Source organism: Manis pentadactyla, chromosome 4, assembly GCF_030020395.1.
Source record: "Manis pentadactyla isolate mManPen7 chromosome 4, mManPen7.hap1, whole genome shotgun sequence".
NCBI classification, from domain to species: domain Eukaryota; kingdom Metazoa; phylum Chordata; class Mammalia; order Pholidota; family Manidae; genus Manis; species Manis pentadactyla.
Window position 1 is genome coordinate 84,257,359 of NC_080022.1, and position 21,534 is coordinate 84,278,892.

The window sequence follows — 21,534 nt, forward strand, 5'->3', positions numbered from 1 at the left end:
GCTATCACAAAATCAGGGTGAGACTTTCAAACTGAAATAAAACTTTAGATATAAGCATTAGCTTCAAGGCTTCATAAGGCATGGCCCTTTCTAAGGCTCTGTGTTTAAATTTTGCAGTAGCTAAACTCAAAGTTTATTATCTTAAGTTCCACAAAACCTGAATCTTGGCTTTATAATAATCCTTCAATGGCCAGAAGAAAAGAAAAAAATGAAATAAAAGCTTTTCAGTAACAGGCATCAACAAGGAAAACAACTAAACCATGTGTCTGTCTCATGCAATATAGTTGTTTAATATAGTTATTTAATATAGCTGTTTAATATCACACAGAAATCTCATTTTGTGAGTTGTGAGAAACACTGACTGAGGTACATGAGGCTGAGCCAACAAAATGCAATACCATGAATCAGCAGGCAGAAAACCTGGGTTTACACTGAGTTTGTATCAACGACTTGTAACATATCTGGGCCAAATGAGTTGGTGAAATAATGGAAATTAGAACACTAGCTGTGTATTTTTAGATCTGCCTTTATTAGACTGAGCTTATGTAAGTTAATTAATTTCATGGAGCCTCTTAATACACAAAATGGAGATGATAGCATATACCTAGAGGGCTATTTTGAGTTAGTCAGGTTCTAAATAAAGTACCTAACATTGTCCAGGACAGTAGGAATTTCATGTGATTTTTTAAATTACTTCAATCCTTAATTTCCTCATGTCCCAAAAGGGAAAAACATACCTACTTCAATGTCTCAACGGTGGTTTATCAACATTTTAATGTGAGGTACTACAAAATACATTCAAATGCTATGAAAATATGGTGTTTCATAACTCTACGTTTTCCCTCTACTAATCCTTTCTTTTGTACTAAGGTCTAATCACCTCCATAAGCACGTGACAAAAATTAATGAAGATTGGATTGTCAGTCCATGGATGTTAATGTGAATTCATATGTCATTTACAGTTTGTCATGGAATTTCAGCTGTTGGCTTTTATTATGTTTCTCAGGATTTGTAGTTCAGATGCAGCCTAAAACAACACTCAGTTCTAATCAATGCTTAATCAATGTTTGTTTGACTAATTGAATCCTTACTAGTAGGAACTTACTACACTGGGTGTTCATATAAGCCAGTTTGCCTGGGATAGTCTTGGTTTCTGCCTGCTGTACTGGATGAATTATTAATAATGTCCTCATTCACTCACCAGATAATCTGTCATCTGATTATCTTACTTATAAAGCAATCAACATAACACACAGAGTATATTCAATCTCACATTTCTGTTTATGTACATTTTGTTTTTGATAATTGGTTTTAATCTGAAGACTGCACTTACTGTTTTCTTGGACTTCACATTTTTATTGGATAGTCGAGATGCATCACAAAATACATTATTTAAAAGAGGACATGCAATATATTCTATTATTTATTAGTATATATATTTCTATGTTCTTCTTGGATATGTTTGTAGAAGACAAAGGTTTAAGGCTTTTAGAGATCTCCATGCTTAAAATGAAGATAAAGTAGAAATAATATTTATCTTATTAAAATAACTACAGACTAAATTGAGAAAGCATATTCCTTCTTCATTCACAATTTTTCAGACTACGTATTATAATGTTAAAGCAAAATATGAATGTTGATGTAATGCAATTGAAAAATGCTCCTTAATGTAATCCCATAACACCTGGCTCTTTAAATTGTATTAGTGTATTTTTTATTGTATTATAAGCACTGATCAGTTTTATTAGAATTGTGTTATCTCCTCAATAACATAAAGAAACAAATCCAAATATCATTTGATGCTGTATAAATAGCATATGATGGTAGAACAATAACTGGGTTATGTCAAATGAGAAGTAATTAAAAGTCTTCTTAGAGATACAACTGAAAATCTAAAGATTTATTCTGTTTTCAGTTAGTGACCTGGTTTGGTATGACATTCCATTTGTCAGTTCCATTGTTAACTAAAAGTATAAAAACTAAACTAGAAGTACAGCGTGCAGAAGTACATATTACTCAAAACAGTGTATTTAGTAGGTATTAAATAAGTAATCTCATAGAATGTTTATTTTGAAAAAAATATTGTTCTCAAATACCGATTTAATAATCTAATATACTCTACAAAATTCATTAACTGAGGCAGCAATTTTAAGTACCAATCTTATGACCCTCATTCATTTTAACATTTAAAGTCAGACTTTAGAATCTTGGAATTTTAATTTTAATTTTTCAAAATTGCCTTCATAACTCTTTAACATTGGTAGTAGAAAACTAATTTAATATTATAGTTGATTAATTATCTTATAGTTATTTTTCAAACTTTAGGAAATGAATATAAAAATGTATTTCCATTTCATTCCTCTTTCAGGAGATAAATTTGAAAGGCAATGAAGAGTCTAGGTAGTCTATTAAATGTGATAAATGTATGATTTCTTAAAATTCAATTAAATACTTAAACATATTTCAAAACAAACTTTTCAAGGGTTACATCTGTGTAGAGAGATTTTAAAACTCTCATGAGATTGATAAGAAAATCTATACCTAACTATTACTTCCAAGTTATTTTATTCAAGCAATATTGCTATACCTAACTGAAGTAAGAAAAACTGCCTCCTAGAGAGGGTCAGAATTACCCCACAGCCTGTTTGTCCCACAGGCATACAAAAGGGTCTGAAGCAAGGTCACTGTAGATGGGGATAGCAAAGGATTGAATAATAATGACAACAGAGGACAGAAAAAAAAGCAGCTGGTCTCCTGATTCTACTGCAGGCTATCCTTTGTGTGATTTATTTCTTCTCTACTACAGTGCCTCCAAATCATATACCCATGTTCAAACAGAAAAGTATAAGGTATGGATATAAGCAATAATGGCAGACTACAGAGTTGATATTTTTAAAAATCACTTAAAAGTTATAGGAAAAGCAATTTTGAAAAATATCATACTATTTTAGTCTGTTTTCCTAACCTTTACTTAATTTGGTTGAAAAATAGATTTGTATTTCCTTAAAGGTCAAAAATCAATCACTGTTTTATCAAACCACCAAAACATAAAATTATCTGCAGTATGTTCTGTTTCATCTTAAAACTCATATTAAGAGTCTAGTAATTTGAAAGAATAATAGTAATTTGCACATTATACTTTTTCTTTTCACTGGCAGTCAATTAATATGTTGTTTGAGTTTTGTTTATCTTCAAAGCAACATTGATAGTTGGGTAAATTTAAGTAAACCACCCTTTGACTTAGGGAATACACAACTTTCTAAAATAACTTGCCCTAAGAAGCTAACTTAAAAATAAACAAATAAATAGAACACTTTTCTACATAGTTACAAAGGGATATTTTTATTTATAATTTTACAGATATATCTGAAGCCACAATCAGATATATCTGAAGCCACAATTATACAAAGTATGATTATAATGGAATAGGATGATACATTCCTATTCTAAACTCTATGATTCACTTAAAATACATTTAATGCCATCCTAATCTATGCTATGTCTTAAATAAATAGACATATTTATTTTGTTTTGGGAAGGAGTAGTAGGAAGCTCATTAAAACCAAGTGAGAGTTGGAAAGGGGACTTCCACAAGATGGTGGCATAGGAAGATCCTGATCTCACCTCCTCCCAGGGACACACCAGATCTACAGCTACATGTGAAATCATTTCTCTCTGAAAAATATCTGGAAACTAGATGAACTGCATCTCCACCAGAATGGAAAAAAGACCTCCCTGAGATGGGTAGGAGAAACAGAGACACAGTCTCACTAAAAACCCTATCCCCAGTTTGGGAACACACAACAGAAAGGGATCTCACCTGTCCAGTGCTTCTGCCAGAGGAGCAAGGGGTTGGTGCCCCACATCAGGCACCCCAGCCCCTGGGATCTGTACTGGAGAGACAAGACCCAAAACTGTTTGGATTAGAAAATCAATGGGGTTAAAGTCTAAGTGCTTTAAGAACTCAAAGTGCTACAGGAAACAAGAGATTCCCTTTTAAAGGACTTGTGTGTGGTAGCACTTGCTTCAGGACCAAGGAAAAAAAAAAAAACAGAACAGCAGTTTGAAAAGCACCTAGATCACATGTGAAGAAGATTCATTTGCCCACTTAGAAGCATCTGCTGGAGGGGCGGGAAAGAGTTGAGATTTTCCCCAGGAATGGAAGTACTGTCAGACACTATTGTTGCACGCTCGACCTAACCTGCTAGCATAGGTGGGCAAGCCTGGATACAGCATTCTCCCTTCCTTACTGAGGCAGGGCAAGCTTGTGGGGCACCACCCCACTGCCTAGCTAGAGCACAAGAGAGGTTGAAGCAATCCTCAATTCCCCAGCTGGAACAAGCAAGCACAAGTAGTCACAGCATTCTCCCACAACCAGCCTAAAGTTGCACAGGTACACTGCTGTCTTCTCTCCTGCTGCAGTCCTAATGCCGGTGGGTGCACACAGTCAAGACCTTTCCCCACTGCCTTTGTGAAGCTGGTGAGCATGCCCTAACCACATACACTCTCCGGCTGTGTCACTAAAGACGGTGTGTGCAATACACAGGGTGTCTGTCTCCTTGATCATCAGGCCCTGGTGGCCAAGGGGCTTCATGTTCTTGAGCAACATTCAGAAAGACAGTTCTTGACAGACCCCCAGCCCAAGTGTACTGTGCAAATAGCAGACTAGAAAACAACTCAATCATCCTGTGAAAAAGATCTACTTACTTAACTTGGAGTTTCAGCCTAAGCAATAGGTTTCAGGTTTCCCTAGAAACACATCTAGAGACTGAGAAGATGCTCCCAGGAAATGTAAGCAGGGAGACACCATCATTGAGTATCCCTTTGGCCCTGCTACATACAGCTCAATGAGACTTCCTAGAAATTAATTTATCAACATGTCTGGAGCTTCAATTATTGCAATTGCTACTCAGAGAACAGTAGGTCTGGAAGCCAGCAGGGATTATGACCACAGCCCCATAAGACTGTATGTATTTGCCTACTTTAAATGCTGCTGCTTTTAATCAGCCTGAGACTAGATGCTACATGAGATTCCTCCTTTTGGATAGCTGACAGATCTTGGCACACCCACAACAAAGGGGGAATATAAAGAATAAATCAGACGACTTACATAATCACAAAGGTTCAAGAGACAACCAAGACATAGAATAGGACTGAATGAGAAGTTTCATTACCTACAAAAGGCCACCCCTTCAAGACTCAGAGATGCTTGTTTCACCTAATACATAGAAATAAGCACAGAGAGTCAAGCAAAATGAGGAAACAGAGAAATATATTCCAAATGAAAGAACAAGACACAAACCTTAGTAAAAAGACCTTAATGATATGGAGAAAAGTAATCTACCTGATAAAGACTTCAAAGTAATGGTCATAAAGGTGCTCACCAAACTCAGAAGAATGGCTGAACATAGTGAAAAATTCAAGAAAGAGATTGAAAATATAAGAAAGTACCAAACAGAAGTCACAGAGCTGAAGAAAACAATATACTGGTGGAATGCGACAGCAGACTAGATGAACCAGAAGAATGAATCAGCAAGCTGAAAAACAAAGCAATAGCATTCACCACCACAGAGTAACAAAAAGGAAAGAGAATGTTTAAAATGAAGATAACTTAAGGGACTTCTAAGAAACCAAGTGTGGGTAAAATTGAAACATTTCCAGAATATCTCGCCTGGCTTTGGTACATCTGCATTTCAAAAGACGTTCAGAAGTGGAAACAAGTAGGCTTTAGTGCATTTGCATCTCCCCTAAGGGGTGGAGAAGTTCATCTCCATATCAATGGATGATTACCTGGGCAACAGAGGGCTTATCTGTACCTGAGAGGTGAGGGGGAGGGTCGGTGGTTGCTGCTTGAGCAGAGAAGAAAGATGGCCTGGGACTACAGTTTGTGAGCAATAAACAGGTTTTAAATTTTATTTCTCCCTTGGACTGATTTTGGTTTTTAGAGGTATTTTGCCCCGGGATTTCCTTTCCCCGGACTTACAATCGGCGCAGTCGGCAGGGTTCCTGTGAACCCGAAATCTGTAATAATGGGTGTGACCTTTGGGAAGGCTGCCCCTAGAATTAATGGGAGAAGCAGCGCTCGTGCCGAGGGACATGTGTCTACACTCGTGTGGTCATGGAGGTGCCACCACCGTTGCTGGCCACACCGACCTTGGCCCATGGCCCAAGCCTAAGGCTACTGCTTCTGCCACTGCTGCTGCTCTTGCTGCTGGCTAGAGCCTGGCCACAACTATGGAAAGGAGCAGAGGTTTGGGTCACCTTGAAGTAACTGGTTGCTGTGTACCACACCTTGCTGGCTACAGAGCCCATTGCCGGAACAGCTCCGACCAAGGTAATAACCTCCTATCCCATCGTGGGGTGGGTGCAAGACTGGACCCAAAGGCCACAGAGTGGTGTGGCACAGACACCTAAAAGAGAATGTGGGCCCATCAGTGTGGCTTGTCTTTCACCTTTGAAGAAGTAAGCCAAGACCAGAAGGAGTGCCCTGCACATTGTGCAGATCAGCAAACCACCAAGAGGGGCCCAGAGAGTCTCTCTGCAGCCTATGCTCGGTCACCGGTTACTGAGAGCAATCGAGGTACCCACTTTATTGGACATGTGTTGCAAGGATGGGTGCAGTAATTAGGAATAAAATGGACGTGGCTCTGGACATTTCAACACTTATCAGCGATGGCTAGCTCTTCTGGCACCTTGGGGAAAAGGCCTGGAAGCTGGCCTTCTGTGTATTCCTGTAATAACAGCAAATTGGCCCCCAACAATGATGGTTATTTGCTTCTATGGTCTTTGTGTCCTGGATGAGCCCCCCTGGCTGCAGCTGCCGTGTGATGGCTGGAATGGACAAGCTTTGGACTTGATCTGCATGGGACTTTGTACCTAGCTGAATCCTCTGGCTTGAGAATTACGATTGTGTTGCTGTTTTCAAGAAAATAATGTTTAAAGAGAGGCTTGACTTTGTCTGATGTTTGGTAAAAGTTTTGTGAGCAATCTAGCATGATTGTTAGAAATGAGTAAACAAGTGTAGAAATGTATTTTGTGCTTAGTGAGAGATTGTGCTGTAAAGTACATTTACTTAATCTGCATAGGCTGAATCCTCGGGCTTGAGGATTATCAAGATTTTATTGCTGCTGCTATTGCATGTTACTAGATTGGTCAGAAGAGGGGGATCATAAGGCGAGATTTCTGGAGGGGTGGATTGTGGGTAAAACTGAAACATTTCCAGAATATCTCGCCTGGCTTTGGTGCATCTGCATATCAACAGGCATTCAGAAGTGGAAACAAGTAGGCTTTAGTACATTTGCATTTCTCCTCAGGGGTGGAGAAGTTCATCTCCATATCAATGGGTGATTACCTGGGCAACAGAGGGCTTATGTGTACCTGGGAGGCGAGGGGGAGGGCCAGTGTGGTTGCTGCGTGAGCAGAGAAGAAAGATGGTCTGGGACTGCAGTTTGTGAGCAATAAATGGGTTTTAAACTTTATTTCTCCCTTGGACTGATTTTGGTTTTTAGAGGTATTTTGCCCTGGGATTTCCTTTCCCCGGACTTACACCAAGAGAATTATGTTCACATTTTAGGGGTCTCAGAAAAAGAAGAGAAAGGAGAAAAAACTTATTTGCAGAAATAATGGCTGAAAACTTCTCTGACCTAGGGAAGGAAACAGACATCCAGGTCCAGGATGCCCAGAGAGTTCTAAACACTGAATCCAAAGAGGCCCACACCAAGACACATTATAAATTAAAATGTCAAAAGTTAAAGATAAAGAGAGAATCTTAAAAGCAGCAAGAGAAAAATAAACTGCATGTACAAGGGAAACCCCCATAATTCTATGAGCAGATTTCTTAGCAGAAACTTTGTGAGCCAGAAAGATGTATCATGACATATTCAAAGTGCCAAAATGAAAAAAACTTCTAAGAATACTCTGTCAAGGTAATCATTCAGAATGGAAAGAGTTTTCCAGATAGTCAAAAGCTAAAAAAGTTCCTTACATGGGCCTTACAAGAAAGGTTAAAGGGACTTCTTTAAGCTAAAAAGAAGTGGCACGAATTAATGATGAAAGCAAAAGTAAAAAACACCACTGGAAAAGATAAATATATAGTAAAGTTAGTGTATTAATCACTTATAAAGATACTATGAAGAATAAAGCCTAAGTAAAAAACACCACTGGAAAAGATAAATATATAGTAAAGTTAGTGTATTAATCACTTATAAAGATACTATGAAGAATAAAGCCTAAAGTAGTAAAAATAACAATAACTACAATAATTAGTTCAGGGATACACAAGATAAAATGATGTAAAATATGACATCAAAAACATAAAATGTTGTGGGAGATATTTTTGAGATGTATTCAAGATTTGCTAGTAACTTAAAACAGACTGTTACATACATAGGATGATATATGTGAACCTCACATAACCACACAGCAAAAATTTATACACAAAATAAAAAAGAAAGGAATCTAAACACTAAAGTTATTAAACAATAAGGGAAGAAGGAATAGAAGGAACAGAGAACTACAAAAGCAAACAGAAAACAATGAAAAAATGGCAATTACTACAGAGCTATTAATAATCACTTTAATTATAAAAAATGAAAAGTAGAATTGCCATATGATCCAGCAATTCTACTGAGTATTTATCTGAAGCAAATGAAAACACTAACTTGAGAAGATGTATGTACCCCTTATACTAGCTGCAACATTATTGACAATAGCCAAGGTATGGGAACAACCAAAGTGTCTATGGATAGATGGATAAAGACAATGTACACACATGTTCATGCACATGCGTACACACACATACACACACTGGAATACTACTCAGCTATAAGAAAGATGAAAATTTGCTATTTGCAACAACATGGATGGACCTTGAGGTTATTATGCTAAGTGAAATAGGTCACACAGAGAAAGACAAATACCATGTAATTTCACTTATATACAGAAGCTAAAAAATAAAACAAACAAAACTCAAACTCATAGACATACAGAATAGGTTGGTGGTTTCCAGAGAAGAGGAAGGTTGATTGGGTAGGTGGAAGGGGCAAAATAAGGGTTAAGGGGATCAAGAAGTACAAACTTCTGGTTAAAAAACAGGTAAGTCATGGTGATGTGATGAAAAACATGGAAAATAAAGTCAACAATACTCTATAAACTTAGTATAGCCGCAGATTAACTAGACTTATTATGGTGATTATTTCACAATGTATACAAATGTCCAATCAGCACAGTATACACCTGAAACTAATATAACAATGTATATAATGTACCTCAATTTTTTTTAAGTGAAAGTTCTCAGAAGAATGGTCTTTCTTTTTCTCTCGTTCAAGTCACTGACAAACCAACAATACTGACTCATTTTGTTTTGAAATGTAGTGTCAGTTCATACACCAACTGTGTGACCTTCCACCTACTACACCCTTGCAAGTTTGCTCTACCTTAATGAAGAGGCAATGACTCCCTCAAGAAAGATATGGAAGAAGTAAAGTTAATCCTCTCCAACAACTAAGAATTCTCTCAGGTTGTAAAGATCATACCTTCCACTAGTCACATAAGCCTAATGCAATTTTGGATTTAGTAAGAAAAGAAATTAAATCCAAGAATTTATTGCAACAACTCACAACCTCAAATTGTTTCTATTTTCTCATTCCCAGGAGCCCTTCTTTAGAATTAACCTGTCAGAAAGCGGGAAAGGAATAACCCTGATTTATTACAGAAAGCAAAGTAAGACTTAAGCTTGGGGGTTATTATGGGAAGGGCCCTAAAAGGAAAGACTAGGTTGTCTTTAAGTTGACAAAACCAGATAGGGAAATCATTAACTAAAAATATAATGCTAACAGGAATTTAATTTGGCCTTCTAATCAACTGGAACACAAGGATTACAAAATCGTACCTTAACCTCCATATAAGCTGATCATTTAAATGATATATGGGAATTGACCTGGTAGTTGATTCTAAACAGGAGACCCCAGAGAGCACAGGATATCCCAGAAAATGAAAATCATTTTCATAGGACTCATGAAAGAGAAAGACATAGCCCAAACTTACAGGATAAGTAGTGAAAAACTGTTTCTTTTCGTTTTGTTATTAATTTGTATCCAAATAAAACAGTTACTTCGAATTTATAAGTTTACAAAATCTAATGTTAAAGAATATTATTTAGTTTCAGGGCTTTTGAAGGTTCTCTAACCTCTATTACTAAAATAAAATATTACAAAATAACACCAATGTATTATTTTAAGCTCAAAGATAAGAGAGAGTTCCAGAAAAAGAATCAGTTAAGCAAGATAGCCTTTTCATAATGGATCCCCTTGCCACACTCAAATATAAAGTTAATGAATGCATTCTATTTTCAGATCCTCTACTTTATATAACTTCAATAACCTTCTGAGATTATAATTTGTTTTACCTATGGTTTTATAAAATTTCATTTTGTAGCCAGGTTATTGAGTAAAAATATTGGATGGCACAAAACACACTTTAGCTGTATATCAATCACACTAAAAATGTTGGATAGCAACAAAGCACCAAGAATTAAAGTCCCTCAAGATTTTTATGGTTTTGGAGGAAAAAACAATATGTACATTTTACATACCTCAGTAGCAAACTGCTGCAATCCACCAATATTAATTGGTCCCTCTTCAGTGGCATATAAATTACATCCACCTACACAAAGATCAGAGGTTGGACAAACCATTCCACAGGTCAGACCAAGTGGGTTGTCAGAAAAAATCATCTTAGCAGCTCCATAATAATTCTGCAAAAATAAAATAAGATAAAATTTTATTACGTAACAATGTACCTCAAACACTCAAATTAAGACCTAATTATTTCTATTAGGTAATTCGATTGAAGAGCAAGATATGAGATACAGAGGTTGCAATACTGTTTGCCATCAGAAACCACCAAGTAATGACTTTCAGAGTGCATAAAATATAGGACTATTCAATATATGGTGTATTAATAAAAGAGCAATTAATCAATTTTGAAAAATTAATATTTAAAATATAAATGTTCTGAAAACAGTTTTATTTCACAAGACATCTAATTATATCCTGCCATAGATTCTTTTTATTTTCAATAAAGGTAACATTAGATAGATTGCTTGAAGAAGCTTAAAATGTAAATCTTAAAACTTAAAAAAAATTATACTCAACTTATCTTCCATTTAACTAAACTAAAAGCAGCCAGAGCCCACTTTCCCTTCCTTTAATCTGGTTAATCCAGGGATGCCATGTATTATGACATTTTTTATTGATTATCATCTTTGAATAATATCCTATTCACTAAAAATGCAGAAGAGACTGATTACACAAGCACTCCTGCACCGCACTTTGACAAATTCACCTCTCATCACTCTCTTCCACACATTTTAACTATTACAGAATATGCTAGAATCCTACTCATTTTATTAAGAGTTTTTGGAACCTAATTTATTCATAAATTGCATGACTACATCATTATTTACTAAATAAAGGATGAATTGTAAGTTGGTTATTTGGGGGCATTATTTCCTCTAATCAAAAGTAAGAATTGGACCTGGCCAGTATTCCTCAAAACTGTCAATTACTTCAAAAACAAGGATAATTTTGAGAAGCTGTACAGTCAAGAGGACCCTAAGGAGACATGGCAACTACATTTAACATGTTATTCTGTAGAGGATCCTGGATTGGGAAAAAGGGAATTAGGTAAAAACTAAGGAGTTTTGAAGAAACTGTGGACTTTAGTTAATAATAATAAATAAATAATGTTTTACTAATTGTAAGAAATGTGTTATACCATTGTCACATGTTAACAGAAGAAACGGCAGATGTGCATGAAAGTCTCTGTTCTACCTGTACAATTTTTCTGTAAATATGAAACTGCTCTAAGAATACATTTTAAAAAAGAGATGGCAGGAGAAGCCAAGATGGTGGCATGAGTAGAGCAGCAGAAAACTCCTCCCAAAACCATATATATTTTTGAAAATACAACAGATGCAACTATTCCTAAGAGAGAGACCAGAGGATACAGTACAACAGCCAGGCTACATCTATATCTGCGAGAACTCAGCATCTCATGAAGGGAGTAAGATACAAGCCATGGCTCGAGGGGACCCGAGAGCTCCTCCGACCTCAGCTCTCCAGCAGGAGGAAAGGAGTCAGAGCAGGGAAGGAAGCCCAGGACTGCTAAATACCCAGCCCTAGTCTTCCACACTGGGACTGCAGACACACATTGCATGGTGTGCTGGATATTAGGGAAACGGAAAAGCAAAATCTGCTAGTAGGTCCCCACAGCTGGCTCCCCTGGGACAAAAGAAAAGTGAGTGCTTTTTGAGAGTCTTAAAGGGACAGGGGCCTCACAGCTAGACAGAAGTGTCCCGGCACACTCAGCCCAGCAGGCTGGGAATCCTGAGGAACTCCAGGTGCCCCAGCCCTCTGGGAGGCAGCACAGCTCTGAAACCCCTCATAGCAATAAACAGCCTGTCATTCATTCCCCCTCCGGTGTGGCCCCACTACAGCAGTGGAGCAGCCTGAGAGTGGAACGTCATTCTCGCAGGACAGCACACCCGGCGTGCCTCCCTCTTCCCATAGGGCTCTGGGCTACCCCAAGGGCTGCTCCAGTGTGCAGGAAAACGACACAGGCAGCAGAGAGAGGCAGAGTGACCAGCAAGCAGGAAGGGACTTTGTTCTCCCAGATGATGCAAGTGCCACCTACCTATGACTACCTATATTGCCATGAAAAGGCAGAAGAATTTGATCCAGTCCAGAATCACCCAGACAACTCCCAAGAGGGGAAGGCCTGGGGAGACAGATATAACCAATCTTCCTGAAAAAAAATCAAAATAAAGGTCATAACCATGCTGATGGCCCTGCATAGAAATATGAAATAGCTAAAGGATCAAGCTGGGAGGGAGAATACAGAAATAAAATAATCTCTGGAAGGACTTAAGAGCAGACCAGATGAGGTGCAAGAGACCATTAACGGAATAGAAATCAGAGAACAGGAATACAGAGAAGCTGAAGCAGAGAGAGATAAAAGGATCTCCAGGAATGAAACAATATTAAGAGAACTGTGTGACCAATCCAAAAGCAACAGTACTTGCATTATAGGGGTATCAGAAAAAGAAGAGAGAGAAAAAGGGATAGAAAGTGTATTTGAAGAAATAATTACTGAAAACTTCCCCAAACTGGGGGAGGAAATACTCTCTCAGACCATGGAAGCCCACAGATCTCCCAAGACAAGGGACCCAAGGAGGACAACATCAAGACACACAATAACTAAAATGGCAAAGATCAAAGACAAGGACAGAGTATTAAAGGCAGCCAGAGAGAGAAAAAAGATCACCAACAAAGGAAAACCCATCAGGTTATCATCAGACTTCTCAGCAGAAACCTTACAGGCAAGAAGAGAATGGCATGATATATTTAACGTAATGAAACAGAAGGGCCTTGAACCAAGAATACTGCATCCAGCACAATCATCATTTAAATATGAAGGAGGGATTAAACAATTCCCAGACAAGCAAAAGTTGAGGGAATTTGCTTCCCACAAACCACCTCTACAAGATATTTTAAAGTGATTGCTCTAGATGGAAGCACTACTAAGGCTAAATCAATGTCAACAGAGAAAATAAAATCACACCAAAGAAAGCAGACCAACCAAATACTAACTAAAGGCAAAAAAATAAAATCAACTATTCACAAAAGCACTCAAGGAAACACAAAAGAGTACAGAATGAAACACCTAACATATAAAGAATGGAGGAAGAGGACTAAGAAGGGAGAAAAATAAAGACTTACCAGACTGTGTTTATAATAGCTTAATAAGAGAGTTAAGTTAGATGGTTAGATAGTAAAGAAGCTACCCTTGAACCTTTGGTAACCACGAATCTAAAGCCTGCAATGGCAATACACCAATCAAAAGACACAGAATAATAGAATGAATAAAAAAGCAAGACCCATCTATATGCTGCTTACAAGAGACTCACCTCAAACCCAAAGACATGCACAGACTAAAAGTCAAGGGATGAAAAAAGATATTTCATGCAAACAATAGGGAGAAAAAAGCAGGTGTTGCAATACTAGTATCAGACAAAATAGACTTCAAAACAAAGAAAGTAACAAGAGATAAAGAAGGACATTACATAATGATAAAGGGCTCAGGTCAACAAGAGGATATAACCATTATAAATATATATGCACCCAATACAGGAGCACCAACATATCTGAAACAAATACTAGCAGAACTAAAGGAGGAAACAGAATGCAATGCATTCATTCTGGGAGACTTCAACACACCACTCACTCCAAAGGACAGATCCACCAGACAGAAAATAAGTAAGGACACAGAGGCACTAAACAACACACTAGAAAAGATGGACCTAATAGACATCTACAGAACTCTACATCCAAAAGCAACAGGATACATATTCTTCTCAAGTGCACATGGAACATTCTCCAGAATAGACCACATACTATGCCACAAAAAGAGCCGCAGTAAATTCCAAAAGATTGAAATCCTACCACCCAACTTTTCAGACCACAAAGGTATAAAACTAGAAATAAATTGTACAAAGAAAGCAAAAAGGCTCACAAACACATGGAGGCTTAACAACATGCTCCTAAATAATCAATGGATCAATGACCGAACTAAAATAGAGATCAAGCAATATATGCAGACAAATGACAACAAGAGCACAAGGCCCCAACTTCAATGGGATGCAGCAAAGGCAGTTATAAGAGGAAAGTATATAGCAATCCAGGCCTATTTAAAGAAGGAAGAACAATCTCAAATGAATAGTCTAAAGTCACAATTATTGAAACTGGAAAAACAAGAACAAATGAGACCCAAAGTCAGCAGAAGGAGGAACATAATTAAGATCAGAGAAGAAATAAATAAAATTGAGAAGAATAAAACAATAGAAAAAAATCAATGAAACTAAGAGCTGGTTCTTTGAGAAAATAAACAAAATAGATAAACCGCTAGCCAGACTTATTAAGAGAAAAAGAGAATCTACACACATCAACAGAATCAGAAATGAGAAAGGAAAAATCATGACAGACCCCACAGAAGTACAAGAAATCATTAGAGAATACAATGAGAATCTATATGCTAACAAGCTGGAAAACCTAGAAGAAATGGACAACTTCCTAGAAAAATACAACCTTCCAAGACTGATCAAGGAAGAAACAGAAATTATAAGCAGACCAATTACCAGCAACGAAATTGAAGTGGTAATCAAAAACTACCCAAGAACAAAATCCCCAGGCCAGATGGATTCACCGCTGAATTTTATCAGACATACAGGGAAGACATAATACCCATTCTCCTCAAAGTTTTCCAAAAAATAGAAGAGGAGGGAATACTTCCAAACTCATTCTATGAAGCAAGCATCACCCTAATACCAAAATCAGGCAAAGACCCCACTGAAAAGAAAATTACAGACCAATATCCCTGATGAACATAAATGTAAAAATATTCAACAAAATATTAGCAAACCGAATTCAAAAATACATCAAGAGGATCATACACCATGATCAAGAGGGATTCATCTCAGGGATGCAAGGATGGTACAACATTTGAAAATCCATCAACATCATGCACTACATCAACAAAAAGGACAAAAACCACATGATCATCTGCATAGATGCTGAAAAAGCATTTGACAAAATTCAACACCCATTCATGATAGAAACTCTCAACAAAATGGGAATAGAAGCAAGAACCTCAACATAATTAAGGCCATATATGACAAACACACAGCCAACATCACACTTAATAGTGAGAAGCTGAAAACTTTTCCTCTAAGATTGGGAACAAGACAGGGATGCCCGCTCCCCTCACTGTTATTCAACATAGTACTGGAGGTCCTAGCCACGGCAATTAGACAAAACAAAAAAATACAAGGAATCCAGATTGTTAAAGAAGAAGTCAAACTGTCACTATTTGCAGATGACATGATATTGTACATAAAAAAACCCTAAGGACTCCACTTTAAAACTACTGTAACAAACATCTGAATTTAGCAAAGTTGCAGGATACAAAAATAACACACAAAAATCTGTGGCCTTCCTATACACTAATGATAAACTAGGAGAAAGAAAAATCAGGAAAAAAATTCCATTCACAGTTGCATCAAAAAGAATAGAATACCTAGGAATAAACCTAACCAAGGAAGTGAAAGACCTATACCCTGAAAACTACAAGACACTCTTGAGAGAAATTAAAGAGGACACTAACAAATGGAAACACATCCCATGCTCCTGGCTAGGAAGAATTAATGTTGTCAAAATGTCCATCCTGCCTAAAGCAATCTACAGATTCAATGCAATGCCTATCAAAATACCAACAGCATTCTTCAACGAACTGGAACAATTAATTTTAAAATTCATATGGAATAGCAAAAGACCCTGAATAGCCAAAGCAATCCAGAGAATGAAGAATAAAGGAGGGGGGATCTCATTTCCCAAATTCAATCTCTACTATAAAGCCACAGTAATTAAGACAATTTGGTACTGGCACCAGAACAGAACCACAGACCAGTGGAACAGAATAGAAAGTCCAGATATTAACCCAAACATATATGGTCAATTAATATACAATAAGGGAGCCATGGACATACAATGGGAAAATGACAGCCTCTTCAACAGCTGGTGTCAAAACTGGACAGCTACATGTAAGAGAATGAGACTGCATCATTGTCTAACCCCATACACAAAAGTAAACTTGAAATGGATTAAAGATCTGAATGTAAGTCATGAAATCATAAAACTCTTAGAAAAAAACATAGGCAAAAATCTCTTAGACATAAACATGAGCAACTTCTTCATGAACATATCTCCCTGGGCAAGGAAAACAAAAGCAAAAATGAACAAGTGGGACTATATCAAGCTGAAAAACTTTTGTACAGCAAAGGACACCAGTAGTAGAACAAAAAGGCATCTACAGTAGGGGAGAATGTATTCATAAATGACAGATCTGATAAAGGTTGACATCCAAAATATATAAAGAACTCACACACCTCAACAAAAAAAGAGCAAATAATGCAATTAAAAAATGGGCAGAGGAGCTGAACAGACAGTTCTCCAAAGAAGAAATTCAGATGGCCAACAGGCACATGAAAAGATGCTCCACATCACTAGTCATCAGAGAAATGCAAATTAAAACCACAATGAGATATCACCGCACACCGGTAAGGATCGCCACCATCCAAAAGATAAACAACAACAAATGTTTGTGAGGTTGTGGAGAAAGGGGAACCCTCCTCCACTGCTGGTGAGAATGTAAACTAGTTCAGCCATTGTGGAAAGCAGTATAGAGGTTCCTCAAAAAACTCAAAATAGAAATACCATTTGACCCAGGAATTCCACTCCTAGGAATTTACCCTAAGAATGGAGGATCCCAGTTTGAAAAAGACAGATGCACCCCTATGTTTATCGCAGCACTATTTACAGTAGCCAAGAAATGGAAGCAACCTAAGTGTCCATCAGTAGATGAATGGATATAGAAGATGTGGTACATATACACAATGGAATATTTTTCAGCCATAAGAAGAAAACAAATGCTACCATTTGCAACAACATGGATGGAGCTAGAGGGTATTATGCTCAGTGAAATAAGCCAGGTGGAGAAAGACAAGTAGCAAATGATTTCACTCATCTGTGGAGTATAACAACAAAGAAACAAAACTGAAGTAGCAAAACAGCAGCAAACTCAGAGAACACAAGAATGGACTAACAGTTACCAAAGAAAAAGGGACTGGGGAGGATGGGTGGGAAGGGAGGGATAAGCGGGGGGAAAAAAAAAGAAAGGAGGCACCATGATTAGCATGTATAATGTGGGGGGGGGCATGGAGAGGGCTGTGCAACACAGAGAAGACAAGTAGTGATTCTACAGTATCTTACTATGCTGATGGACAGTGACTGCAATGGGCTTTGTGAGGGGGACTTAGTGATGGGGGGAGTCTAGTAAACATAATGTTCCTCATGTAATTGTAGATTAATGATACGATAATAAAATATATATATATATATATATGTAAGAATTTAGATGACAAAAAAAAGAGATGGCAGAATTTACTTAACAATATGAAACTAATGCATTTATTTTTCCTTTGACTATTGCTTAAAATACTTTTGAATGTCTTTGAAAACACACCATGGGTTTCATGGTGAATCTCAGTAATAAATACAAATCCCTAGAGACTACAGAACATTGGTAAATATAAACAACAGTGATAATCTTTACTATTTATTTACTTTTTTAGTACATTCCTAGCACTTTGCCTGGCCTTTATTTAATCTTTATCACCAATCATCTTACGTAAGATGTCCAATGCTTAATCAAAAACTTCTAGTAATGAGAAGACACAGAATTACATGCCTGGTATTCAGAAAGAAAATAAATCAATCAGATTCACAGGTGATCCAGAAATTGGAGTAAACAGAAAAGGTATTTAAAATCATCTAGATGAAAATTCAGGCAAACAAAAGACAAACAAAATAGATAGAACGATTAAAAATATAACCAAAATTCTGTAACCTATCTAAAAAGAATCAAAGCGACATTCCATAATCAAATAAAACATTTAAAAATAGATTGAATGTGTGGTTTTTATAGTATTTACGGTTGCTTAACAGTATTTTTCTTATTCACTGTGTATTCTTAGCAACCTACAGTCATGTCTGACACATAAGAATGGTTCTTCAATACATATTTTCTGAATACACAGAAAGAATTTGTTATGAAATTGAATTTACAAATAAGGAAACAGGTAGAAGAACAAATAATTTGCCAAAGTTTCATAGAGCATATAAGCAGAAGAGCTGTGATTCAAAGTCATATGTGTAACCATCTGCTCTTAAGGGCCAAGGTAAACTCTGCCTAATACTAAAACAGTGTTCATCACTCAGTAGATTATAAAATCTAGTTACCATATTATTATTTAATTAAAGTACATATGTTGATGTAAAATACACAATTCTCTTTTTAGTATAACTGAGAGGATGTGTCGCTAGACCATTAGATTAACTAAGCTTTAGATTTCATTACATGATTTTTGGTTGTTTACTTCCTTTAATTTCTAATCTTTCCATCCATCCAATAAAGTTATTATATGGTAAAAGTCTTTTTTCTCTTAATTCAAAAAATTAAGATTTATTCCCACAAACTTGGTCATATTTACCACTTAGTGACAGCAAAGCACTAAACTGTCAAAGTATAAGTTTCAGAAGTTAACATAGGATTCCCTTACACATACAGAAGTTTCAGGTGTCAGAGATTTTATTTGATTCATTAATAATACGGAATCATTTACACAGTAAAGTTGATTCAAAGTGCATTTGATACTGACATGGCTTAAGTGCTGAATTTTACAAAATACCTAAATAACAATGTATACCAATTCTTCACAATTATTTCCAACATATACATATGAGATATATTCCAGGAATGCAGGGTTGGTTTATCATCCCTCAAATCAAATCGACAAGTAGAATGAAGGACAAAAATCACACAATCATCTCAAAGGATACAGAAAAAGAATTTGACAAAACCCAGCACCTCTCAAGATAAAAACTTATAACAAACCACAAAAATAAAGCAACTTATCTATCTTGATAAGGGCCATCTGTGAAAAATGCACAGCTAACATCTCACTTTACACTGAAAACTGAATGCTTTCTCTCTAAGATCAGGAATAATACGAATATGTAGTTCTATTTAGCACAGTTCTGGAGGTTACATCCCGCCAATTTCGCAAGCAAAATAATTAAAAGCTGTCCAGATTAGAAAGGAAAAATTAAAATTATTTCTACTTGTAGATGAAATAATCTTGTATATAGAAAATCCTAAGAAATCCACTAAAAAAACTATTAGCACTCTTAAGACTTACTTTTATGTGCTACCTTGACTGTGCCATAGAGAGCACAGATTAAACATTATTTTTTGTGTATGAAAGTGTTTCTAGATGACAACAATATTTGAGTTAGTAGACTAAGGAAAGTAGATTTCCCTCTCCAATGTGGGTGGGCATCAGCCAATCCACTAAGGATTCGAATAGCACCAAAATGTGGAGGAAGAAGCAGAAACAGGGTCCTTTCTAAGCTGCCTAGTTGAGCTGGGATATATATGTATCTGTATAAATATACAGATAGATATATCTATATCTATCTTCAGATATATAGATAGAGAGATGTATCTATAGGTATCTATATCTATCTATAATTACATCATGTTGCCTGTTTATCTGGAGAACACTTACATAGCACTAACAACAATCAGAGCAAGCTTGCAGGATTAAGAATAATATAAAAAATCAGTTGTACTTCTATACTCTAGCAATGAGCAAACTAAAATTGAAATCAAGAAAATAATTCCATTTATAAAAGCATTAAAAAAATCCTTAGAAATACATTTACCAAGAGAACGCAAAACATATTTTCAGAAAACAATGAAGCATTGTTGAAAGAACCTAAGAAGACCTAAAAAAATGGAAAGACATCTCATGATCATGAATTGGAAGATTTATTATTAAGATGGCAATACTCCCCAAACTGATCTACAGGTTCAGTGCAATCCTTACCAAAATCCTAGCTGATTTCTTTGCAAAAACCCGTATGTTGATCTTAAAATTCGTACAAAAATCCACAAAAATCAATGAAGAAAAAATATTCTCTTCAACAAATGATGCTGTGAAAACCAAATAACCTCATGCAAAAGAATGAAGTTGGATTTCCACCTCACAACATGTCTAAAAGTTAACTAAAAGTAGATCATAGATCTAAATGCGAGATAAATCCATAAAACTCTTATAACATAGGAGTAAATCTTAATGACATTAATTAGCAAATGGTTTTTAGATATAACAACAAAAGAAAATACATCACCAAAAAAAAGAAAAATAGATGATTTGGATTTTATCAAAATTAAAAATTTTTGTTCTACAAAGTACACCATCAAAAAAGTTAAGACAACCCAGAGAATGGGAAAAATTCATATATGATAAGAAATTTTATTTTAGAATACATAAAGAACACTTACAACTCACTAATAAGAAGATAACCAATTAAAAAATGGGCAAAAGATTAGTACAAGCATTTCTCCAGAAATATACAAATGGCCAATAAAAATAAGAAATGATGCTCAATTTAGGTAGCCATCAGATGAATGCTAGTCATAATGACAATGAGATACCACTTCTCACCTACTTGGATGGCTATGGTCAGAAAGCTATACAATGGAAAGTACTGGCAAGGATGTAGAGAAGTTGGAGCCTTTATGCACTGCTGATGGGATTGAAAAATGGTATAGCTACTTTGAAAAATAGTTTGGTAATTCTAAGGTCAAAAATAGAGTTCCCATATGATACAGCAATTCCACCCTTTGGTGTATACCCAATAGCATTTACAACATATGCCCATGCAAAACTTTGTACATGAATGTCCATAGCAATATTATTCCTAACAGCTAAACATGTAGAAACAATCCAACTGCCCATCAACTGATGAAAGGCTAAAAAAAAAATTAGGTATAATCATAAAACCAGATATTATTTGG

General features: G+C 36.3%; 1 protein-coding gene across 5 annotated transcripts in view; it reads right to left on the reverse strand.

Moving 5' to 3' along the window:
- DPYD (dihydropyrimidine dehydrogenase) overlaps nt 1-21,534 on the reverse strand; it is an 879,000-nt gene that overhangs the window by 628,483 nt on the left and 228,983 nt on the right. For all 5 annotated transcript variants that reach the window (XM_057500453.1, XM_036883856.2, XM_036883855.2 and 2 more), the window contains one exon: nt 10,592-10,753. In XM_057500453.1, coding sequence (XP_057356436.1) covers nt 10,592-10,753 — 162 coding nt within the window. The remainder of the gene's footprint in view (nt 1-10,591; nt 10,754-21,534) is intronic.